The sequence below is a fragment of the Phycodurus eques genome, chromosome 22, assembly GCF_024500275.1.
Source record: "Phycodurus eques isolate BA_2022a chromosome 22, UOR_Pequ_1.1, whole genome shotgun sequence".
NCBI classification, from domain to species: domain Eukaryota; kingdom Metazoa; phylum Chordata; class Actinopteri; order Syngnathiformes; family Syngnathidae; genus Phycodurus; species Phycodurus eques.
Window position 1 is genome coordinate 2,143,294 of NC_084546.1, and position 25,367 is coordinate 2,168,660.

Consider the following 25,367-nt stretch of genomic DNA (forward strand, 5'->3'; position numbering starts at 1 on the left):
CAGTGTCTCTACACACTGGACTACTTTCATGCTGAACACATACATAATCCGGTACCTTTTGAACGTTCTCGTCCGGTTCAGACCCGATAAATATGACCACAAAATCCCAAAAGTTTGAGTGGAATCGGCCGAATGCTCTAAAACTTTACCTCCGGTTCGGGCGTCCCGGGTTCGATCCCGGTTTTGAACTCCACTTATTAACAAATGTTGTGGAGAGATATAAATGGTGAACAAAGGAAGGATCGAACACGGGTCACCAGTATTATAGTCAGTGACCCAAACCACTGGACTATGTTGCAGTTGACAAATTGAGGTGGTTTGTACATATTAATGTCTTAGCGACGACAACGGTGCTCAGAAGTCATAAATACAACCAAAAAAATTAAATGTTTTCAGTCGAATTGGCCGAATGGTCTAAAACTTTACCTCTTGTTCCGGCGTCCCGGGTTCGAACCCGATTCTGAACTCCACTTATTGACAAATAATGTGGAAAGATATAAATGGTGGACAAAGGAAGGACCGAACACGAGTCACTAGTATTATAGTCAGTGACCCAAACCACTGGACTATGTTGCAGTTGACAAACTCAGGTGGTTTGTACATATTAATGTCTTAGCGACGACAACGGTGCTCAGAAGTCATAAATACAACCAAAAAAATTAAATGTTTTCAGTCGAATTGGCCGAATGGTCTAAAACTTTACCTCTTGTTCCGGCGTCCCGGGTTCGAACCCGATTCTGAACTCCACTTATTGACAAATAATGTGGAAAGATATAAATGGTGGACAAAGGAAGGATCGAACACGAGTCACTAGTATTATAGTCAGTGACCCAAACCACTGGACTATGTTGCAGTTGACAAACTCCGGTGGTTTGTACATATTAATGTCTTAGCGACGACAACGGTGCTCAGAAGTCATAAATATGACCAAAAAAATCAAACAATTTCAGTCGAATTGGCCGAATGGTCTAAAACTTTACCTCCGTTTCGGGCGTCCCGTGTTCGATCCCCACTCTGCACTCCACTTATTAACAAACATTGTGGAGAAATATAAATGTTGGACAAAGGAAGGATCGAACACGAGTTACCAGAACTACAGTCAGTGATACAAACCACTGAGCTATTTTCCATCCGACAACCTTAGGCGATTCGTACGTATTCATATGTGAGCGACAACACCGGTGTTCAAACATTATAAATACAACCCCCAAATTTTCTGAATTTTCAGCCAAATTGGCCGAATGGTCTAAAACTATACCTCGAGTTTTGGTGACCCAGGTTCAATCCCCACCTTCTCCTCCACTTCAGTATATATTGATATAGATACAGATACATGGAGCAGAAAGGAGGCTCGAACCAGGGTCTCCTGGGCAGCAGGCAAAGCATTAAACCTTTAGACCAGTTTTGGTCAACCGTTTGTGTGACGTTTGTTTGTATTCATCGATGAGTAAATCCGTGAACACGCTTCGTGCCAAAATATGACAAATAACAATGCACATACCGGAAACCGTCAGTGAGATCTAGTCCAGTGCGTTACGAACAGAACTGCGAAGCAGGCGGTCTTGGTTCGAACCCCCGTGCTGCCAGTTTGCTGTGTTTAAGTCAATGTATTTAACTGTTTGCTTTTTCAATGGAACACACATTTTTTCTACTTTCCTGTGATATATTTTTTTTTCCAATTATTGCGTCATCACCGTCAACCTATTTAAGTCGGGCCAAATGCGACACTCGTTCTCTTTTGCCAGCGACCCGTCACCGGCGTTTCCACAAGATCGTCCAAAACTTTGACAAGGTAACTAAGTGCTCACACTCTCTTCTTAAGCTTCGCAAAATTCGCTGCATTTTTCTCACTTTGAACATTTCGAAGTGACCAAAACATGTCAAAGCAAGTCAAATTAACACCAAGTCTCTCTTTTCAGGGTGCTAACATCTTGCTAGCATGCTAGCTAAAACCTTTGAGCTTTCGGAGGCATTTAACGTCTCCTGCGAGCTTAAACTACACCAAAACGCATTTATCTGGGGTATATGCTGATAAATGAATGCACACAGTAAGTAAACTAAACAATAACGGGGAATTTACGACAGTTTAATTTATAATTTAGTACATGCACTAATGACGTGAATGTACTTTGAATTATTGGCACTTTTTATAATTAAAGTTTTGGCTCAAACTTTTCCAACATTTGGACAAAAGTGCCGTTTTTCAGGAGGTAAGTACACAAATTCACAATTCAACTGAATGAAGTATAATTATATTAAAGTGTTTTTTTTTTTTTTGTGCACATCTTGAAATTGAGTCTAAAATGGCTGACTTTAATTTTTTATTTTAAATGAAACAGAATTATTCATCCGTTTCTCCTTTCTGTTCATAGGTTTGAATCTTCAACCGAATGGCCAAATTGAGTGAATTCCTGTTTCTCTACACCGCATATCCTTTATTAAACAGAATACATCAAGTAATTGTCTTGTGGATTAATTCTCATTTCTGATTACAGGTTCAAATCTTCAACTAAATGGCTGCCTTTTGGGGCAGGCCTCTTGAGACTTTTGTGGGTCTACTGATAAACCCCTCGCTCCATTGTCACGTTGCGAAGTCAAACTGGCTCGTGGGGCTGAATTGGGAAACGTCGAACGCTAACCGTGTTGTCGTGTCTTTCAGGCCGTCGCTGACGAGGCGTCCGGCTGCTCCCTGCTCTCCTCACTGGTGAGACAAACTTTCATACATGTACAAAAACAAAAGTGACTCATTTCTTTCAGCACGAGCTGACCAGGCAGCCTCCAGCGATGTCATCACAGTTCAGGTGGGAACACGCACTCGATGGCAACACCAAATGTTGGGGTTAACGTTTAATGTTGTGGTGCTTTTGTATCAACCCAGGAAGAATCTGATGGACTGAAGGAGGGTAAGGACACCCGAGATGACTTGCCAGCAGTAACCTTTGGGTTTTGTTATCCAAGATATTGATATAAAAACAAAAACAAACTGGCTGACAGAAGTTTTCAATTTGTTCTCTTCTGCAGTTCCCCCAAAGTTGCACTCTGAGCTGCGCTGCAGCCAGATCCTTCAAGTTCTTTACCTTCTCGCTCCTGGACAGTAGCATGTTCTTGCTGCTCACGTCCACCAGGTGGTGCCGAAGAATTCCTGGAGAACCTGATCATGGATCAACTGGTGAAGTCGATCTCTAAGCTTGGGACCTGTTGAAAAGTCAATGAATTTTGTTTGTTGTTCCAGGTGGTGGAAACATGGCGTCACAATCAACATGTTGAGCGGTGACATTGCGCTACAAATAAACACAGCAAATTTAAGTTTGACGCGCCCTCACCTGCTTTTTCTTTTCGACTCCACATGCAGGTCGGCTTCCAGTCCAAGTGCCATCGGGGACTCGGCCCCCAAGATCCTGGACAAAGAGAAGAGTTCCAAATGAATGTGCAGAAGGTCAACGACGCTGCCTTAATCTTGAACGTTGACACATGCTAATAAACTTACTAAATAGGAGCTTGGCTGGTCCCTCGTTCATCTCGTTGTGTTCAGGGCTCCCGGAGAAGTCTCTGCGCCACCAGTCCACTCTGAAGGCTTCAGTCGTTTGATATGAAGACGGTTCTTGTTGCAGTCGTGGTGTTAAAGCTCAAGTGTGAAGTAGATTTCCAAGCTTGGACCTGTTGGAAAGACGAGACTTGAAGGAATTTTGTTTTTTGTTCCAGGTGGTGGAAACATGGCATCATGATCAACTTCTTGTCCAGTGTGTTGAGGTGAAGTAAGCTACAAAACAAGCTCAGCAAATTTAAGTTTGACGCGCCCTCACCTGCTTTTTCTTTTTGACTCCACATGCAGGTCTGCTTCCAGTCCAAGTGCCGTCGGGGACTCGGCCCCCAAGATCCTGGACAAAGAGAAGAGTTCCTGAATGTGCAGGTGGTCAACGACGCTGCCTTAATCTTGAACGTTGACACATGCTAATAAACTTACTAAATAGGCGCTTGACTGGTCCCTCGTTCATCTCTTGGTTTCAGATCTCCTGGAGAAGTCTTGCGCCACCAGTCCACTCAGAAGGCCTGAGTCGTTTGAATCGAAGACTGTTCTTGTTCAAGCAGAAGGTTCCAGTCTACCTGAGATGACTTTCCAGCGCTGTCCTTTCTTGATGAGTTTTGGCTGCAGTCACGACAGCCTCTTGTTTGAAGTCATTGGGAGCTGAGGAACAAGATGGCTGTATTTTTATTTTTTATTTTTGTATTTTTTTTCAGACAACACAATAGCTGACTTGAGCAGTTAAGTTTTTAACAACTTTCTCTTCTGCAGTTGCACTCGGAGATGCGCTGCAGCCAGGACCCTCAAGTTCTTTACCTTCTTGGTCCTGGACACTTGCATGTTCTTCCTGCGCACGTCCACCAGGTGGCGCTGAAGGATCCCTGGAGAACCTGATCTTGTGAAGTAAATTTCAATCAAGGTTGGAACCTTTTGCAAAGACGGACTTGATGAATCCAAATACTTGGTTTCTTGTTGTTGTAGGTGGTGGAAACATGGCATCATGGTCAACTTTCTGTCCAACATGTTGAGAGGTGACATAAGCTACAAAACAAGCTCAGCAAATTTAAGTTTGAAGCACCCCCCTCACCTGCTTTTTCTTTGACTCCACATGCAGGTCAGCTTCCAGTCCAAGTGCCATCGGGGACTCGGCCAGCAAGCTCCTCCACCTGCTGGGCAAAGAGACAAGTTCTACATGAACGTGCAGAAGGTCAACGACGCTGCCTTAATCTTGAACATTGACACATGCGAATAAACTTACTAAATAGGAGCTTGGCCGGTCTCTCGTTGTGTTCAGGTCTCCCGGAGAAGTCTCTGACCACCAGTCCACTCTGAAGGCTTCAGTCGTTTGATACGAGGATGGTTCTTGTTGCAGTAGTAGTGGTCACGCTAAAGGTGAAGTAGAACTCTAAGCTTGGGACCTGTTGGAAAGACAGACTTAATGACTTTTGTTTGTTGTTCCAGGTGGTGGAAACATGGCCTCATGATCAACTTCCTGTCCAGCATGTTGAGTTGAAGTAAGCTACAAAACAATCTCAGCAAATTTAAGTTTGAAGCGCCCTCACTTGCTTTTTCTTTGACTCCACATGCAGGTCGGGTTCCAGTCCAAGTGCCATCGGGGGACTCGGCCACCAAGATCCTCCACCTGCTGGGCAAAGAGAAGAGTTCCACATGAATGTGCAGAAGGTCAACGACGCTGCCTTAATCTTGAACATTGACACATGCGAATAAACTTACTAAATAGGAGCTTGGCCGGTCCCTCGTTCATCTCGTTGTGTTCAGGTCTCCCGGAGAAGTCTCTGACCACCAGTCCACTCTGAAGGCTTCAGTCGTTTGATACGAGGATGGTTCTTGTTGCAGTAACTCTAAGCTTGGGACCTGTTGGAAAGACAGACTTAATGACTTTTGTTTGTTGTTCCAGGTGGTGGAAACATGGCCTCATGATCAACTTCCTGTCCAGCATGTTGAGTTGAAGTAAGCTACAAAACAATCTCAGCAAATTTAAGTTTGAAGCGCCCTCACTTGCTTTTTCTTTGACTCCACATGCAGGTCGGGTTCCAGTCCAAGTGCCATCGGGGGACTCGGCCACCAAGATCCTCCACCTGCTGGGCAAAGAGAAGAGTTCCACATGAATGTGCAGAAGGTCAACGACGCTGCCTTAATCTTGAATGTTGACACATGCTAATAAACTTACTAAACAGCAGCTTGACTGGTCCCTCGTTCATCTCTTGGTTTCAGGTCTCGTGCCACCAGTCCACTCAGAAGGCCTGAGTCGTTTGAAATGAAGACTGTTCTTGTTCTAGTACTTGTTCCAGTCTACCTGAGATGACTTTCCAGCGCTGTCCTTTCTTGATGTGTTTTGGCTGCAGTCACGACAGCCTCTTGTTTGAAGTCATTGGGAGCTGAGGAACAAGATGGTTGTATTTTTTTAAAACACAACACAATAGTTGACTTGAGCAGTTAAGTTTTTAACAACTCTCTTCTGCAGTTGCACTCTGAGATCCGCTGCAGCCAGGACCCTCAAGTTCTTTACCTTCTTGGTCCTGGACACTTGCATGTTCTTCATGTGCACGTCCACCAGGTGGTGCTGAAAGATCCCTGGAGAACATGATCTCCTGAAGTCAATTTCAATCAAGGTAGGAACCTTTTGCAACGATAGACTTGATGAATCCAAATACTTGGTTTCTTGTTGTTGTAGGTGGTGGAAACCTGGAGTGATGGTCAACTTTCTGTCCAACATGTTGAGAGGTGACGTAAGCTACAAAACAAGATCAGCAAATTTAAGTTTGAAGTGCCCTCATCTGCTTTTTCCTTTGACTCCACATGCAGGTCAGCTTCCAGTCCAAGTGCCATCGGGGACTCGGCCAGCAAGCTCCTCCACCTGCTGGGCGAAGAGACAAGTTCTACATGAACGTGCGGAAGGTCCTCAACGCTGCCTTCAGCTTTGTTGCCTTGCTAATACATTTATTAAACAGCAGCTTGACTGGTTCCCCGTTAATCTCTTGTGTTCAGGTCTCCTGGCGAAGTCTGTACCACCGTGGAGTCTTCAGAAGACATTTGATACGAAGACGGTTTCTCTCGTCACGGTCAAACAGCTTCTGCCGAAGGTTGCGGTCGACTGTAAACCACAAAAAATGCAAATGGGGTCTGTGTCCACTTCCATGTTCCTCGTCATTCCGGGGCCAGCTTTCCTACAAGGTGACACGCTGCATTCACGATACGGAGCAGAGCTGCACACCAAAAATGTTTTTCTTGTTGCTTCCTTTCATCCACAAGGTGCTGAAGTCAAATTTTGGAGAAGCGGGAGACCTTGACCCCTGGAAGGTACGTGCTTTGAAATGTCTTCATTCCACAATTAGGTGTTCTTTGATCCAGTTTTTTGTTTTTCCACATTTCTTCCAGAGTTGCAGAGGAACACTTGTCAGCTTCCCGGTCACGCAGCCGTGCGAGTGCTCTAAGGCCCAGAAAACAAGTCGCCCGTCTTCCTCGCTGGTAGGTTTCGTGTCAAAGATCATTTGCTGCACAACAGGTTGACTTAACTTTTGACTCACTGATGTTTTGTTGTCTTAGGTCCGCACACCGGTCCTCGCTCTCGTCACACTGGCCGACCACTTCACCAGGCAGCGATGAGACGATTGCTGATGTCATCAGACTTCGACTTGGTTTCCTTTGTGATTTCATGTCTGTTGCTTAACATCTACTCTGCAAAAAAATAAAAGCTGATTACAACACTTTAAACTCTTCTCATTCTTCAAACACACATCACAAAAAAAACTTAGTTTCTTTACTTAAAAAAACAAACTAAAAAAAACAAAAACAAAAAAAAAATTCTAAAAATATTTTCTAAACTTTTTTTCTCCAAAAAATTTTCCGGATTTTTTTTTTTTTTTTTTTTTAAAAAATTTTTTGGATTTTTTTTTTTTTTTTTTTTTTTTTTTTTTTTTTCAAAAAAATTTACGGATTTTTTTTTTTTCAAAAAATTTCCCGGATTTTTTTTTTTTTTCCCTGCCCCCTGAAATTTTTTTCAGGGAAAATGAGCAGGGGAAGGGCTGGAATAATGCTTTGTGATTGGCTGAGGCAATGAGAATCCAAGGCTGTGATTGGTCCAAAAGTGGGCGTGGCTACGCACATTTGAAGCATTCTGATTGGTCGAGATGTGGAAAAAGCGCAAAAGTGGGCGTGGTTATGCAAATGAGGTCGCCCTGATTGGCTGGGCTCGGCGCGTTGAAGCGCTGTGATTGGTGGATTCGAAGACGGCTTTTCAAAAGTTGTTTTGGAGTCCTGAGGTCTAAGTTGCACATCAGTCACTACAGTGAACGTCAGTTTATTACTGTTCCCCTCTATCTCCACATGAGCAAAGCTACAAGACTTTTTAAAGTCCTGTAGTTTGCGTCATGTGGAGACAGAGAGGAACAATGATACACTAGCGTTCACTGTAATGACTGCTGCGCAACTCTCACCTCAAGACTCAAAGCAGCTTTTGAAGAGCCGTCCACTGCGGCGACCACGATGCGCGAAAGGCTCCAAATGAGGTAAGGGCAGACTTAGCAAGAAAACACCATGACTCAAGTTGAACAATTTATTGAGCAGCAAAACTGTGATGACATTTTAGGAATGAACATTAGTGCGGGACGAATTCAAGTTGCACACGTTAACGTTGACGACAGGCCGCGCACGGAAGCGCCCGAAGTGTCGAGCGCACAAACCCGTCTGACATCGCTCTCTCTAACAAAACCTAAGATGAGCACAAAAGTAAGTTCTTTTCACAAGTACTTTATTGACAGAACATTTTTTGGATCGCTTACTATACGGCAATGTCATTGGAAAAACAAGTCCAAAAATGTGAGATGTTTTTAAATGACATTGATGTGGACCAAGTAGTTACTAAAATATATTTTTGACGCAAGTTATTTTCAAACTATTCAAACTTATGATTTTTTTGTTTTAAATAACTCATTCCACATCAGTGTCCTTTAAAAATACGCCCAGAAACATGATACATGTTTTTAAACATTGATGTGGACCAAGTAATTTACATTGTTTTTTAAATATTCAATGTCATTTAAAAACAAAAACATGGCAGAGTTCTGGACATGTGGTTTTGAATGACATTGATGTGGACCAAGTTGTTTGAAAAATATTAAAACATTACTTTTTTAAAATAACTTTGTCCACAACCATGTCGTTTAAAAACACATCAAGAAATGTGATATATGTTTTTAAACAACATCGATGTGGACAAAGTGGTCATTTAAATAATATCATTTTTCTAACATAAGTTACTTTAAAAATAAAACAGATTTTTTTTTTTTTTTTTATATATATATATATAAATAACTCGATCCAAATCAATGTCATAAAAACAAAGCATGACAGATTTCTGGGCATGTGTTTTGAAATGATATTGCTATGGACCAAGTTATTTTAAACAAAATATATATATATATATATATATATTTTTTTTTTTTTAACATAAGTTACTTAAAAATTTTCAAACTTATATGCTCTTTTTTTTTTTTTTTTTTAATAACTTGGTCCACATCAATGTCAAACAGCACATTTCTGGACATGTTTTTAAACGACATGTGGCCCAAGTTATGAAAAAAAAATAGAGAAAGTCAGCTGGGACCGAGTGAGGATAAGTGCGATGGAAAATTGATGGATGATAACATTATACACATTGTCATTTAAAAAAAAAAAAAGAGAAATGTGACGTTCCGTATTAAGTTGTTTTAAAAAATATATATATTTTTTTTAAATCAACTTTTCAATAATAATAATATTTATTTTATTTTCCAACTAACTTGGTCCACATCACTGTTATTTAAAAACATGTCCAGAAGTGTTCGATGATGTTCTTGCTGTCTGTGTGTTGGTTCAAGTCAAAGTTCAGTTTGTGGTGTCATGTGACATCACACTATGCAAGTCTCCTCAACTTTGAAAAACTCAGTTTGACAATGTGGAATGAACATTGTAGATATCAACATCGTCCTTCGGACTCATCACAAACGACAGATTTCTTCCATGCAGTTTTGCCTCGTCAAAACTGATTTCCAGATATCTGCAGCGTCATTTCACCTCAGACAAATGACGTCACTTTTGTCATTGATGTGATTGGGTTCGTGATTTCGGATATCTATAATTCAGCAGCCAAGATCCGCTCGTGAATTACAAATATCGGCAACCGAATTGTAGATATCTGTAATGACGAACCCCATACACACGAATGGCAAAAGTGACGTCACGTGTCCTCGGCGAAATGACGTCGCAGATATCTGGAATTCAGTTTTGATGAGGCAAAACTGAATGAGCGAGGTCTTCAACACATATCCAGTCCAGCTCTTCAATGTTAAGAAGGCTTGCCATAAGCACACAACATCGCGTACTCACACGTGTCCAAATGCAGGTCGGCGTCCCGTCCGCCTTTCCCAGATGTCTGTCGGCCGTCGGCCCGAAACCTCCCCGATCCTGTCGTGCGCACAAAAGCAAGAGCAGTGAGTAACATTCTTAAAAATATTCAAAACTTACATATTCTTTTTTGTATTATGAAATAGCTTGGTCCACATAAATGTCATAAAAAAAAAAAAAAACATTAATGGCATTTAAAAACTGTTGTCCAGAAGTGTGCTAAGTTATCTAAAAAATATATTTTTTAAACAATAAAATATTTTTCCAGAATAAAGTCAATTTTAAACAAGTTATTTTAAAAATATATTTGTAATAATACTTTCGATTTTTTTTAAATAAATTTGTCCACATCGATGTTATGTTAAAAAAACATGCCACATTTCTGGACATGTTTTTAAATGACACTGATGTGGACTACGTTTTGTCATAAATATATTTAACAATAAAAATAAACATCAGGAAAAAAATACATTTTATAAGTTATAATCACAAATACAATATTTTTAAAATATTTTATATTTTTTCAGAACAGACTGATAGCATTAAAAAAACACCCAGAAATGTGACGTTACTTGTTAAAAAAAGAAAATATTTTGTAACTTTTAAATAATAATATATTTAAAATACTTTTATTTTTTCAAACTAACTTGGTCCACATCAGTATTATTGATAAACATTTGATAATGTTCTTTCCTGCTGTCTGTGTGTTGGTTCAAGTTAAAGTTCAGAGAGAGAGAGAGAGAGATGGGAGGGCGCACTCACGCCCCCTTGTGGTGTCATGTGACATCGCACATCGCCTCGAGCACACTATGTATGGCAAGCCTCCTCAACCTTGAAAAACTACAGTTGACGATGTGGAATGAACATTGTAGATATCAACATCGTCATTCGGACTCATCACAAACGACAGATTTCTTTCATGCAGTTTTGCCTCGTCAAAATTGAATTCCAGATATCTGCAATGTCATTTCGCTTCAAAGACGTCACTTTTGTCATTGATGTGTCGGGTTCATCATTTCAGATATTTATAATTTAGCAGCCAATACTGCTCGTGAATTACAGATATCGGCAACGGAATTGTAGATATCTGTAATGACGAACCCCTTCCACATGAATGGCAACTATTTTTTTAATATTCAAACTTATGGTTTTGTTTTTTTCATAACTCTGTCCACAATGTCATATATAAAAAAATACATTTATGTACATGTGTTTTTGAATGACATTGATGTGGAGTTATTTAAAAATATAATTTATCACAATAAAAAAAAAAATTCGGAATAAAGTACATTATAAACAACTGAAGTTTTTTTAAATATTTTATATTAATTCAATAACTTGATACATGATTGGCTGGCAATCAGTTCAAACTGAATGGATAACTTGATACACATTGATGTCTTTTAAAAAAGGAACACACCCAGAAATGTAACGTTAGGTTTTTTTTTTTTTTTTAAATGTCAACAAACTTTTAAATAATATATTTGAAATTATTTTTTTCCAACTAACTTGGTCCACATCACTGTTATTTAAAAACATGTCCAGAAGTGTTCGATAATGTTCTTGCTGTCTGTGTGTTGGTTCAAATTAAAGTTCAGAGAGAGAGAGAGAGAGAGAGAGAGAGAGAGATGGGTGGGCCCACTCACGCCCCCTTGTGGTGTCATGTGACATCACACATCGCCTCAAGCACACTGTGTAAGGCAAGCCTCCTCAACTTTGAAAAACTCAGTTTGACTATGTGGAATGAACATTGTAGATATCAACATCGTCCTTCGGACTCATCACAAACGACAGATTTCTTTCATGCAGTTTTGCCTCGTCAAAACTGATTTCCAGATATCTGCAATGTCATTTCGCCTCAAACAAATGACGTCACTTTTGCCATTGATGTGATTGGGTTCGTCATTTCAGATATTTATAATTCAGCAGCCAATATCCGCTCGTGAATTACAAATATCGGCAACCGAATTGTCGATATCTGTAATGACGAACCCCATACGCACGAATGGTAAAAGTGACGTCACGTGTCCTCGGCGAAATGACGTCGCAGATATCTGGAATTCAGTTTTGATGAGGCAAAACTGAATGAGCGAGGTCTTCAACACATATCCAGTCCAGCTCTTCAATGTTAAGAAGGCTTGCCATAAGCACACAACATCGCGTACTCACACGTGTCCAAATGCAGGTCGGCGTCCCGTCCGCCTTTCCCAGAATGTCTGTCGGCCGTCGGCCCGAAACCTCCCCGATCCTGTCGTGCGCACAAAAGCAAGAGCAGTGAGTAACATTCTTAAAAATATTCAAAACTTACATATTCTTTTTTGTATTATTAAATAGCTTGGTCCACATAAATGTCATTAAAAAAAAAAAAAAAAAAACATGGCACACTTCTGGACAATAGTTTTTAAATGCCATTAGTTATCTAAAAAATATATTTTTTAACAATAAAATATTTTTCCAGAATAAAGTCAATTTTAAACAACATATTTTTTATAATACTTTCGATTTTTTCCAACTAACTTGGTCCACATCAGTATTATTGATAAACATTTGATAATGTTCTTGCTGTCTGTGTGTTGGTTCAAGTTAAAGTTCAGAGAGAGAGAGAGAGAGAGAGATGGGTGGGCCCAATCACGCCCCCTTGTGGTGTAATGTGACATCACACATCGCCTCGAGCACACTATGTATGGCAAGCCTCCTCAACTTTTAAAAGTTGAGGCTTGCCACATAGTTTGACGTTGTGGAATGAACATTGTAGATATCAACATCGTCCTTCGGACTCGTCACAAACGACAGATAGAAATTTCTTTCATGCAGTTTTTCCTCGTCAAAATTGAATTCCAGAAATCTGCAATGTCATTTCGCCTCAAAAGACGCCACTTTTGCCATTGATGTGTCGGGTTCGTCATTTCAGATATTTATAATTTAGCAGCCAATACTGCTCGTGAATTACAGATATCGGCAACGGAATTGTAGATATCTGTAATGACGAACCCCTTCCACATGAATGGCAACTATTTTTTTAATATTCAAACTTATGGTTTTGTTTTTTTCATAACTCTGTCCACAATGTCATATATAAAAAAATACATTTATGTACATGTGTTTTTGAATGACATTGATGTGGAGTTATTTAAAAATATAATTTATCACAATAAAAAAAAAAATTCGGAATAAAGTACATTATAAACAACTGAAGTTTTTTAAAATATTTTTTCAATAACTTGATACATGATTGGCTGGCAATCAGTTCAAACTGAATGGATAACTTGATACACATTGATGTCTTTTAAAAAAGGAACACACCCAGAAATGTAACGTTAGGTTTTTTTTTTTTTTTTTAAATGTCAACAAACTTTTAAATAATATATTTGAAATTATTTTTTTCCAACTAACTTGGTCCACATCACTGTTATTTAAAAACATGTCCAGAAGTGTTCGATAATGTTCTTGCTGTCTGTGTGTTGGTTCAAATTAAAGTTCAGAGAGAGAGAGAGAGAGAGAGAGAGAGAGAGAGAGATGAGTGGGCCCACTCACGCCCCCTTGTGGTGTCATGTGACATCACACATCGCCTCAAGCACACTGTGTAAGGCAAGCCTCCTCAACTTTGAAAAACTAAGTTTGACGATGTGGAATGAACATTGTTGATATCAACATGGTCGTTTGGACTCTGAGCCGCTTCTCCTCACTCGGGTCGCGGGAGTGCTGGAGCCTATCCCAGCTATCATCGGGCAGGAGGCGGGGTACACCCTGAACTGGTTGGCTGCCCATCGCATGGCACATATAAACAAACAACCATTCTCACTCACATTCACACCTATGGGCAATTTAGAGTCTTCAATTCACCTACAATGCGTGTTTTTGTTCACATTCATGTCATTTAAAAAAAAAAAAAAAAAGCACATTTCTCGACGTGTTTTTCAATGACGATGTGGACTAAGTTATTTAAAAAAATATATATATATTTTTATACAACGAAATTTTTTTTTCCAGAATGAAATACATTTTAAATAAGTTATTTTAAAAATATTAAATTTTTATTATAGTTTATATTTCTTTGAATAACATGATCCACATTGATGTTGTTGTTAAGTTGTTTTTAAAATAAATATATAGTTTGTAAATGAACTAAATAATATATATAAAATACTTTTTTTTTTTTTTTAACTAACTTGCTCCACATCACTATTATTGATAAACATTTGATAATGTTCTTTCTTGCTGTCTGTGTGTTGGTTCAAGTTAAAGTTCAGAGAGAGAGAGAGAGAGATGGGTGGGCGCACTCACGCCCCCTTGTGGTGTCATGTGACATCACACATCGCCTCAAGCACACGATGTATGGCAAGCCTTCTCAACTTTGAAAAACTAAGTTTGACGATGTGCAATGAACATTGTCGATATCAACATCGTCCTTCGGACTCGTCACAAACGAGAGATTGAAATGTCTTTTATTCAGTTTTCCCTCGTCAAAATTGAATTCCAGATTTCTGCAATGTCATTTCGCCTCAAAAGATGTCACTTTTGCCATTGATGTGATTGGGTTCGTCATTTCGGATATTTATAATTCAGCAGCCAAGATCCGCTCGTGAATTACAAATATCGGCAACCGAATTGTCGATATCTGTAATGACGGACCCCATACACACGAATGGCAAAAGTGACGTCATGTGTCCTCGGCGAAATGACGTCGCAGATATCTGGAATTCAGTTTTGATGAGGCAAAACTGAATGAGCGAGGTCTTCAACACATATCCAGTCCAGCTCTTCAATGTTAAGAAGGCTTGCCATAAGCACACAACATCGCGTACTCACACGTGTCCAAATGCAGGTCGGCGTCCCGTCCGCCTTTCCCAGATGTCTGTCGGCCGTCGGCCCGAAACCTCCCCGATCCTGTCGTGCGCACAAAAGCAAGAGCAGTGAGTAACATTCTTAAAAATATTCAAAACTTACATATTCTTTTTTGTATTATTAAATAGCTTGGTCCACATAAATGTCATAAAAAAAAAAAAAAAAACATTAATGGCATTTAAAAACTGTTGTCCAGAAGTGTGCTAAGTTATCTAAAAAATATATTTTTTAAACAATAAAATATTTTTCCAGAATAAAGTCAATTTTAAACAAGTTATTTTAAAAATATATTTTTAATAATACTTTCGATTTTTTTTAAATAAATTTGTCCACATCGAATGTTATGTTAAAAAAACATGCCACATTTCTGGACATGTTTTTAAATGACACTGATGTGGACTACGTTTTGTCATAAATATATTTAACAATAAAAATAAACATCAGGAAAAAAATACATTTTATAAGTTATAATCACAAATACAATATTTTTAAAATATTTTATATTTTTTCAGAACAGACTGATAGCATTAAAAAAAACACCCAGAAATGTGACGTTACTTGTTAAAAAAAGAAAATATTTTGTAACTTTTAAATAATAATATATTTAAAATACTTTTATTTTTTCAAACTAACTTGGTCCACATCAGTATTATTGATAAACATTTGATAATGTTCTTTCCTGCTGTCTGTGTGTTGGTTCAAGTTAAAGTTCAGAGAGAGACAGAGAGATGGGAGGGCGCACTCACGCCCCCTTGTGGTGTCATGTGACATCGCACATCGCCTCGAGCACACTATGTATGGCAAGCCTCCTCAACTTTGAAAAACTAAGTTTGACAATGTGGAATGAACATTGTAGATATCGGACTCGTCACAAACGACAGATAGAGATTTCTTTCATGCAGTTTTGCCTCGTCAAAATTGAATTCCAGATATCTGCAATGTCATTTCGCTTCAAAAGACGTCACTTTTGTCATTGATGTGTCGGGTTCATCATTTCAGATATTTATAATTTAGCAGCCAATACTGCTCGTGAATTACAGATATCGGCAACAGAATTTTAGATATCTGTCATGACCCACCCCATACACATGAATGGCAACTATTTTTTTAATATTCAAACTTATGTTTGTTTTTTTTAATAACTCTGTCCACAATGTCATTATATATATAAAAAATACATTTCTGTACATGTGTTTTTAAATGACATTGATGTGGAGTTATTTAAAAATATAATTTATCACAATAAAATATTTTTTCAGAATAAAGTACATTACAAACAACTGAAGTTTTTTTTCATATTTTATGTTTTTTAAATAACTTGATACATGATTGGCTGGCAATCAGTTCAAACTGAATGGATAACTTGATACACATTGATGTCTTTTTAAAAAGGAACACACCCAGAAATATGACGTTAGGTTGTTTTGTTTTTTTTAAATATGTCAACAAACTTTTAAATAATATATTTGAAATAATTTTTCCAACTAACTTGGTCCACATCACTGTTATTTAAAAACATGTCCAGAAGTGTTCGATAATGTTCTTGCTGTCTGTGTGTTGGTTCAAGTTCAGAGAGAGAGAGAGAGAGAGAGAGAGAGAGAGAGAGAGAGAGAGAGAGAGAGAGAGAGAGAGAGAGAGAGAGAGAGAGCGCGATGGGTGGGCGCACTCACGCCCCCTTGTGGTGTCATGTGACATCACATCGCCTCGAGCACACTATGGCAAGCCTCCTTAACCTTGAAAAACTAACTTTGACGATGTGGAATGAACATTGTAGATATCAACATCGTCCTTCGGACTCATCACAAACGACAGATTTCTTTCATGCAGTTTTGCCTCGTCAAAATTGAATTCCAGAAATCTGCAATGTCATTTCGCCTCAAAAGACGCCACTTTTGCCATTGATGTGTCGGGTTCGTCATTTCAGATATTTATAATTTAGCAGCCAATACTGCTCGTGAATTACAGATATCGGCAACGGAATTGTACATATCTGTAATGACGAACCCCTTCCACATGAATGGCAACAATTTTTTTAATATTCAAACTTATGGTTTTTTTTTTGGTTTGTTTTTGTTTTTAAATAACTGTCCACAATGTCATTTGAAAAAACATGCCACATTTCTGGACAGTTATTTAAAAATATAATTTCTCACAATAACATATTTTTACAGAATAAAGTACATTATAAACAACTGAAGTTTTTTTAAATATTTTATATTTTTTCAATAACTTGATACATGATTGGCTGGCAATCAGTTCAAAATGGATGGATAACTTGATACACATGGATGTCTTTTAAAAAAGGAACACACCCAGAAATATGACATTATGTTTTGTTTTTTAAAAATAATATTTTGTCAACAAACTTTTAAATAACATATTTAAAATACTTTTTTTCCCAACTAACTTGTTCCACATCACTGTTATTTAAAAACGTGTCCAGAAGTGTTCGATAATGTTCTTGCTGTCTGTGTGTTGGTTCAAGTTAAAGTTCAGAGAGAGAGAGAGAGAGAGAGAGAGAGAGAGAGAGAGAGAGAGAGAGAGAGAGAGAGAGACAGGTGGGCGCACTCACGCCCCCTTGTGGTGTCATGTGACATCACACATCGCCTCAAGCACACGATGTATGGCAAGCCTTCTCAACTTTGAAAAACTAAGTTTGACGATGTGCAATGAACATTGTCGATATCTGTAATGACGGACCCCATACACACGAATGGCAAAAGTGACGTCACTGTGTCCTCGGCGAAATGACGTCGCAGATATCTGGAATTCAGTTTTGATGAGGCAAAACTGAATGAGCGAGGTCTTCAACACATATCCAGTCCAGCTCTTCAATGTTAAGAAGGCTTGCCATAAGCACACAACATCGCGTACTCACACGTGTCCAAATGCAGGTCGGCGTCCCGTCCGCCTTTCCCAGATGTCTGTCGGCCGTCGGCCCGAAACCTCCCCGATCCTGTCGTGCGCACAAAAGCAAGAGCAGTGAGTAACATTCTTAAAAATATTAAAAACTTACATATTCTTTTTTGTATTATGAAATAGCTTGGTCCACATAAATGTCATAAAAAAAAAAAAAAACATTAATGGCATTTAAAAACTGTTGTCCAGAAGTGTGCTAAGTTATCTAAAAAATATATTTTTTAAACAATAAAATATTTTTCCAGAATAAAGTCAATTTTAAACAAGTTATTTTAAAAATATATTTTTAATAATACTTTCGATTTTTTTTAAATAAATTTGTCCACATCGATGTTATGTTAAAAAAACATGCCACATTTCTGGACATGTTTTTAAATGACACTGATGTGGACTACGTTTTGTCACAAATATATTTAACAATAAAAAATAAACATCAGGAAAAACATACATTTTATATAAGTTCCAATAACAAATACAATATTTTTTAAATATTTTATATTTTTTCAGAACAGATTGAATGCCATTAAAAAAAACAACCACAAATGTGACGTTACTTGTTAAAAAAAGAAAATATTTTGTAAATAAACTTTTACAAAATATTTAAAATACTTTTTTTTTTTCAACTAACTTGGTCCACATGACTATTATTGATAAACATTTGATAATGTTCTTTCTTGCTGTCTGTGTTGGTTCAAGTTAAAGTTCAGAGAGAGAGAGAGAGAGCGAGAGAGATGGGTGGGTGCACTCACGCCCCCTTGTGGTGTAATGTGACATCACACATCGCCTCGAGCACACTATGTATGGCAAGCCTCCTCAACTTTGAAAAACTAAGTTTGACTAAGTGGAATGAACATTGTAGATATCAACATCGTCCTTCGGACTCGTCACAAACGACAGATAGAGATTTCTTTCATGCAGTTTTGCCTCGTCAAAACTGATTTCCAGATATCTGCAATGTAATTTCGCCTCAGACAAATGACGTCACTTTTGCCATTGATGTGATTGGGTTCGTCATTTCAGATATTTATAATTCAGCAGCCAATATCCGCTCGTGAATTCGGCAACAGAATTGTAGATATCTGTCATGACGAATCCCATACACATGAATGGCAACAATTTTTTTAATATTCAAATTTTTTTTTTTTTTTAATAACTCTGTCCAAAATGTCATTATATATTTAAAAAAATACATTTATGTACATGTGTTTTTAAATGACATTGATGTGGAGTTATTTAAAAATATAATTTCTCACAATAAAATATTTTTTCAGAATAAAGTAAATTATAAACAACTGAAGTTTTTTTTATATTTTTTAAATAAGTGATACACATTGATGTCTTTTTAAAAAGGAACACACCCAGAAATATGACGTTAGGTTGTTTTTTGTTTTGTTTTTTAAATATGTCAACAAACTTTTAAATAATATATTTGAAATACTTTTTTTCCCAACTAACTTGTTCCACATCACTGTTATTTAAAAACGTGTCCAGAAGTGTTCGATACTGTTCTTGCTGTCTGTGTGTTGGTTCAAGTTAAAGTTCAGAGAGAGAGAGAGAGAGATGGGTGGGCGCACTCACGCCCCCTTGTGGTGTCATTTGACATCACACATCGCCTCGAGCACACTCTGTATGGCAGGCCTCCTCAACTTTGAAAAACTAACTTTGACGATGTGGAATGAACATTGTAGATATCAACATCGTCCTTCGGACTCATCACAAACGACAGATTTCTTTCATGCAGTTTTGCCTCATCAAAACTGATTTCCAGATATCTGCAGCGTCATTTCGCCTCAGACAAATGACGTCACTTTTGCCATTGATGTGATTGGGTTCGTCATTTCAGATATTTATAATTCAGCAGCCAATATCCGCTCGTGAATTCGGCAACAGAATTGTAGATATCTGAAATGACGAACCCCATACACATGAATGGCAACTATTTTTTTAATATTCAAACTTATGTTTTTTTTGTTTTTTTCATAACTCTGTCCAAAATGTCATTACATATAAAAAAAAATACATTTATGTACATGTGTTATTAAATGACATTGATGTGGAGTTATTTAAAAATATAATTTCTCACAATAAAATATTTTTTCAGAATAAAGTAAATTATAAACTGGTTAGAGCGTCAGCCTCACAGTTCTGAGGACCGGGGTTCAATCCCTGGTCCCGCCTGTGTGGAGTTTGCATGTTCTCCCCGTGCCTGCGTGGATTTTCTCCGGGCACTCCGGTTTCCTACCACATCCCAAAAACATGCATTAATTGGAGACTCTAAATTGCCCGTAGGCGTGACTGTGAGTGCGAATGGTTGTTTGTTTCTATGTGCCCTGCGATTGGCAGCCAACCAGTTCAGGGTGTACCCCGCCTCCTGCCCGATGATAGCTGGGATAGGCTCCAGCACTCCCACGACCCGAGTGAGGAGAAGCGGCTCAGAAAATGGATGGATGGATAAACAACTGAAGTTTTTTAAATATTTTTTAAATAAGTTAAAGTTCAGAGAGAGAGATGAGTGGGCCCACTCACGCCCCCTTGTGGTGTCATGTGACATCACACATCGCCTCAAGCACACTGTGTAAGGCAAGCCTCCTCAACTTTGAAAAACTAAGTTTGACGATGTGGAATGAACATTGTTGATATCAACATGGTCGTTTGGACTCTGAGCCGCTTCTCCTCACTCGGGTCGCGGGAGTGCTGGAGCCTATCCCAGCTATCATCGGGCAGGAGGCGGGGTACACCCTGAACTGGTTGGCTGCCCATCGCATGGCACATATAAACAAACAACCATTCTCACTCACATTCACACCTATGGGCAATTTAGAGTCTTCAATTAACCGACTATGCATGTTTTTGTTCACATTCATGTCATTTGAAAAAAAAAAAAAAAAGCACATTTCTGGACGTGTTTTTCAATGACGATGTGGACTAAGTTATTTTAAAAAAAATATATATATTTTTATACAACGAATTTTTTTTCCAGAATGAAATACATTTTAAATAAGTTATTTTAAAAATATTTTATTTTTATTATATTTTATATTTCTTTCAATAACATGATCCACATTGATGTTGTTGTTAAGTTGTTTTTAAAATAAATATATAGTTTGTAAATGAACTAAATAATATATTTAAAATACTTTCTTTTTTTTTAATTTTTAACTAACTTGCTCCACATCACTATTATTGATAAAAATTTGATAATGTTCTTTCCTGCTGTCTGTGTGTTGGTTCAAGTTAAAGTTCAGAGAGAGAGAGAGAGATGGGAGGGCGCACTCACGCCCCCTTGTGGTGTCATGTGACATCGCACATCGCCTCGAGCACACTATGTATGGCAAGCCTCCTCAACTTTGAAAAACTCAGTTTGACTATGTGGAATGAACATTGTAGATATCAACATCGTCCTTCGGACTCGTCACTAACGACAGATAGAAATTTATTTTATTCAGTTTTTCCTCATCAAAATTGAATTCCAGAAATCTGCAATGTCATTTCGCCTCAAAAGACGCCACTTTTGCCATTGATGTGTCGGGTTCGTCATTTCAGATATTTATAATTTAGCAGCCAATACTGCTCGTGAATTACAGATATCGGCAACGGAATTGTAGATATCTGTAATGACGAACCCCTTCCACATGAATGGCAACTATTTTTTTTAATATTCAAATTTATGTTTTTTTTTTTTTTTGGTTTGTTTTATGTTTTTAAATAACTGTCCAGTGTCATTTAAAAAAACATGCCAGATTTCTGGACAGTTATTTAAAAATATAATTTCTCACCATAACATATTTTTACAGAATAAAGTACATTATAAACAACATAAGTTTTTTTAAATATTTTATATTTTTTCAATAACTTGATACATGATTGGCTGGCAATCAGTTCAAAATGGATGGATAACTTGATACACATTGATGTATTTTAAAAAAGGAACACACCCAGAAATGTAACGTTAGGTTTTTTTTTTTTTTTTTTTTAAATGTCAACAAACTTTTAAATAATATATTTGAAATACTTTTTTTCCAACTAACTTGGTCCACATCACTGTTATTCAAAAACATGTCCAGAAGTGTTCGATAATGTTCTTGCTGTCTGTGTTTCAAGTTGAGAGAGAGAGAGAGAGAGAGAGAGAGAGAGAGAGAGAGAGAGAGAGAGAGAGAGATGGGTGGGCGCACTCACGCCCCCTTGTGGTGTCATGTGACATCACACATCGCCTCAAGCACACTGTGTAAGGCAAGCCTCCTCAACTTTGAAAAACTAAGTTTGACTATGTGGAATGAACATTGTTGATATCAACATCGTCCTTCGGACTCGTCACTAACGACAGATAGAAATGTATTTTATTCAGTTTTTCCTCGTCAAAATTGAATTCCAGATTTCTGCAATGTCATTTCGCCTCAAATGACGTCACTTTTGCCATTGATGTGTCGGGTTCGTCATTTCAGATAGCTATAATTCAGCAGCCAATATCCGCTCGTGAATTACAAATATCGGCAACCGAATTGTCGATATCTGTAATGACGAAGCCCATACGCACGAATGGCAAAAGTGACGTCACGTGTCCTCGGCGAAATGACCGAATTGCCGATATCTGTAATGACGAACCGCATCGAACAAACATCGCTCACAGAAGACGAAGGCCACATCTGCCGCCGACGCTGTACGCTGAGGTTCAGGAGCACACCTCACATTCACCGGGTAAAATAAATATTTTCGTGGCTCTTATTTTGTAAATATATGTTTGACATTGTTCAGTGAAATGGTCCCTTTTCATTCGTGTTGACAGCTGACTGGGGGCGCCACGTGATAAAATGAAGACGGAACGGAGAAGCAGACGGCATTTTGGGTTCGCTGCAGGTGGATAATTTAACTTTGGTTTTAATTTCATGAGAACGACGGCGACGCAAACAGACGACTGTTTTAGTTCAAGTCAGCTTCAACCAAGTTTCTTTTTTCTGAGTTCAAAATGTTTTCATCTGTGCAGAAATAAAATTGTGTTCTCTCTAGCTGTTCATTGATTTCATAAATGCAACACATACTGCTGAAAAAACATTCTTTTGCTATTATCCTCACTTTAGATGTTTTGTGGCTCCTGGTGTTTTGTTTTCGTATTTAAGGGGGTTGAGGCCGAGTCACGCAACGCAAATCAATTGACATATAATTGGGTTTGTTGACAGCACTGAGAAACCCTCGCTTTTGTCACAAAACCTTTACAAATCTTTTCAACTGTAGCAAATTGTCTCTTTTAATGTTGATAAATAATATGCATTAAGCATTACAATTTGCTTAATCTGTAAATATTTAAATAACACGATATATTTGTACGTCTAAAAAAAATTGTTGTTTTTATGACAAGTGGTCTCATCGATTGTTTCTATTGAAAGCATTCCTTTTATAAAAAAAAAAAAAAAAACAGCATAGTGCAGGCAGGTGTACCTAATGTTTTGACTGGCTCTCGTCGGCGAAGGCCCAAAGGAGATGGAAACAAAAGCAACATTGCCACCTTTGTCCAAGCCGCCGCAGCCTGTGAAGGTGCGAACTCAGGCAGGTCGGTGTGGACGCACCATTCTTCATTTTGGAGACGAAAAAGGCTTCTGTGTGGCGAGAACACAAAACAACATTCAAGTCAAACGCTGACTTTTGCCTTTCGATCAACACTTGAGTGCCGCGTTTTGTTTGTTGACATTGTTTTCAGACAGCTGTCTAAGCTAGCTGCCGGTGACGTAGCGAGTAACAATAAACAAAACTAGAGGGTCTAAGTGTCCTAAATGTGATTCTAGCTTGTGTACATACATACATACATACATATATATACGGCACGTTGAGTTTAAACATGTTGAACATACTCACTCGAAACATTTTGCAGGCAGTCACCGGAAAACTTGCTCACTGAAGCGGATGAGTGCGGGAACGTTGGCTCGCACATATGAATGGCTCGATAGGACACGCCCCTTTTCACTGCGTGCCTACGGCGACGCCAAGCTAGGAAGGTCGCAGTCGGCGGTGCATTCCTTGGACGGCGAGAAAACCAAAAGAACCAAAAGATTGTGTGCTAGCACATTGCGCTGCATACGGTTACACACGAAAATGCACAATCACGCTGAACTGAAAATAACGCTTCACAGAAAATAACATTGCGAGGATTGTTGGGGGTAAATTACTGAATTGACTGGATAGAACACGCCTTGATACTGATAAAACAGTACACTTCGTGAAAATCGGTTGAGAATTGAGCCAGTTACGACTTAATTTCAATGTCCGTGCGTTGTATTTGAGGAAGCATCGACCTTTCCAACATGGCCGCTTCGTAGGCACGTTAGTTAGCCAGGCTGCTCCAGCGCCGATCTAGTTAGTCGTTACATCTGTGGCTGGGCTGGCTTGAATTATGTAAATTACATCACGGTTGAAGGAATAGGACGTGAAAAGCACTTGTTTTAAATGCGGGTTTGAGTGCGAGTAGTTTAAACACAACTGATAGTTTTCTTGTTTAGTTTCAGTGCTTGCAGAAAGGATTTGGGTCAAAGTGCCAACCAAGTGGAGTGTTGATGCAGTGCACCAGACGCCCAGAAGGTGGCAGCATTCCTCTGAAGCTCCGGCCGGTCCCGTCACAGAGAGAGGTACTCACTAACCTGACACGTCTGCGGCCGCCCCGCTCGCCCACACTCGCGGTGGAAGTCGTCCCTCCGCCTCGAGGGTTGTCATTTTCCCCGTTTGGTGCGAGTGGGTGGTTTGCCGTCTGTGGTTTGTCGCAGTGCGCGCGGACCCGCAGGAGACGCTCCCCGGAGGGATGTGATGGTCCGCGCTGTCTTTGGGCCCAGACGAGGGCAGACACGCAAATGCCCTGTGGTCGCGCATTCCAAAACTCCTCCAGAGCTTCCTTCAGACAGCCGTGACCAAAATATCAGATCCTGCCATGCCAACGCTGCCGTCACAACATCGCGCCTTTCTTCACACGGAAATATGTTTACAATGTCACAACATGCTCAGAATTGTCACTTGCCTTAATAGCCGTACATTTCAATCCTTTGACGTCATTCCATTTTGTTGATCAACAGAACAGGAAATGCTACTTCCCAAAGTCGTTCTCAAACAAAAGCATATGATGACAATGTTGAGAAGTTCAAATTCGATTTAAAATAAATAAATAAGGAATTGTTATTGACAGTGTTCGATTTACGCGGTACACAGATGCACTATAAAGCCCCCAAGAATCCCACCCAAACAACTGTAAAACAACCACAACGCGCATTTGCGTGCCCAAAACTGTGCGGCGAACAATTATTGATCACTTCACCATCCTGTCATAAACGTTCACCGATTAATCGAAATCCATATTAATACGTCCACCACCTGCCAACGTTGAAAACTGCGGGGGGGGGGGGTGTTGTCCGAATCATTTTATTTTGTCGCCCAGGGAGGGGTAATAGATTTTGGCCAAGCCCCGGACTGCAGGGGGACACTGCCCCCCCCATCCAGAACCGCCACTGTCAAAAGCTGACCAATCGATATCCATTTTCTTGCTGGGTGCTCTGAAAGTTTCCTTTGGGGCACGGCTTGTTAGTTGGAAGTGGTCAGGACGCCCCCCTCGACCGCTTCAATGTGAATGCCATCATTATGTTGCCTCCAGAGTGCTACTTTGCGTAGGGGGGCCGCTGGCCTCCCAGCGCCTGAGCCCTTG

At 39.1% G+C, this 25,367-nt stretch overlaps 1 protein-coding gene and 2 long non-coding RNA genes across 39 annotated transcripts; 2 read left to right on the forward strand and 1 right to left on the reverse strand.

The window, feature by feature from the left end:
• Positions 1-966: 966 nt before the first annotated feature.
• On the reverse strand, positions 967-23,729 carry LOC133396927 (uncharacterized). Of its 20 annotated transcripts, none has more exons than XR_009767471.1 (21): positions 23,540-23,728; positions 23,126-23,283; positions 17,652-17,729; positions 14,738-14,815; positions 12,098-12,176; positions 9,911-9,988; positions 6,199-7,217; positions 6,054-6,118; positions 5,715-5,922; positions 5,543-5,625; positions 5,258-5,398; positions 5,086-5,168; positions 4,782-4,941; positions 4,611-4,692; positions 4,485-4,531; positions 4,340-4,413; positions 3,965-4,186; positions 3,804-3,878; positions 3,488-3,657; positions 3,324-3,398; positions 968-3,195 (listed from the first exon to the last, which is right to left on the reverse strand). It is a non-coding gene; the product is annotated as an uncharacterized LOC133396927 (long non-coding RNA). The 20 variants fall into 20 exon arrangements; XR_009767470.1 differs by having other exon boundaries at positions 4,340-4,418; XR_009767468.1 differs by having other exon boundaries at positions 4,485-4,535; positions 23,540-23,727.
• LOC133396930 (uncharacterized) lies at positions 1,527-5,433 on the forward strand. Of its 13 annotated transcripts, XR_009767497.1 has the most exons (18): positions 1,527-1,792; positions 1,920-2,048; positions 2,195-2,210; positions 2,373-2,549; positions 2,660-2,704; positions 2,758-2,801; positions 2,879-2,903; positions 3,022-3,436; positions 3,533-3,750; positions 3,833-3,910; positions 4,009-4,204; positions 4,295-4,426; positions 4,505-4,554; positions 4,638-4,730; positions 4,818-4,915; positions 4,985-5,037; positions 5,113-5,206; positions 5,303-5,433. It is a non-coding gene; the product is annotated as an uncharacterized LOC133396930 (long non-coding RNA). The 13 variants fall into 13 exon arrangements; XR_009767492.1 differs by having other exon boundaries at positions 2,373-2,801; positions 3,533-3,632; positions 3,703-3,750; XR_009767495.1 differs by having other exon boundaries at positions 2,373-2,704.
• Positions 5,434-7,252, forward strand: LOC133396919 (uncharacterized). Of its 6 annotated transcripts, XM_061667217.1 has the most exons (10): positions 5,434-5,494; positions 5,570-5,663; positions 5,759-5,937; positions 6,009-6,156; positions 6,219-6,273; positions 6,350-6,442; positions 6,533-6,718; positions 6,797-6,844; positions 6,923-7,012; positions 7,091-7,252. In XM_061667217.1, the coding sequence occupies exons 5-10, from the start codon at positions 6,238-6,240 to the stop codon at positions 7,148-7,150; spliced, it is 513 nt and encodes a 170-aa protein (XP_061523201.1). In that variant the 5' UTR covers positions 5,434-5,494; positions 5,570-5,663; positions 5,759-5,937; positions 6,009-6,156; positions 6,219-6,237; the 3' UTR covers positions 7,151-7,252. The 6 variants fall into 6 exon arrangements, with proteins under 6 accessions (XP_061523201.1, XP_061523198.1, XP_061523199.1 ...); XM_061667214.1 differs by having other exon boundaries at positions 6,533-6,844; XM_061667215.1 differs by having other exon boundaries at positions 6,797-7,012.
• Positions 23,730-25,367: the final 1,638 nt, after the last annotated feature.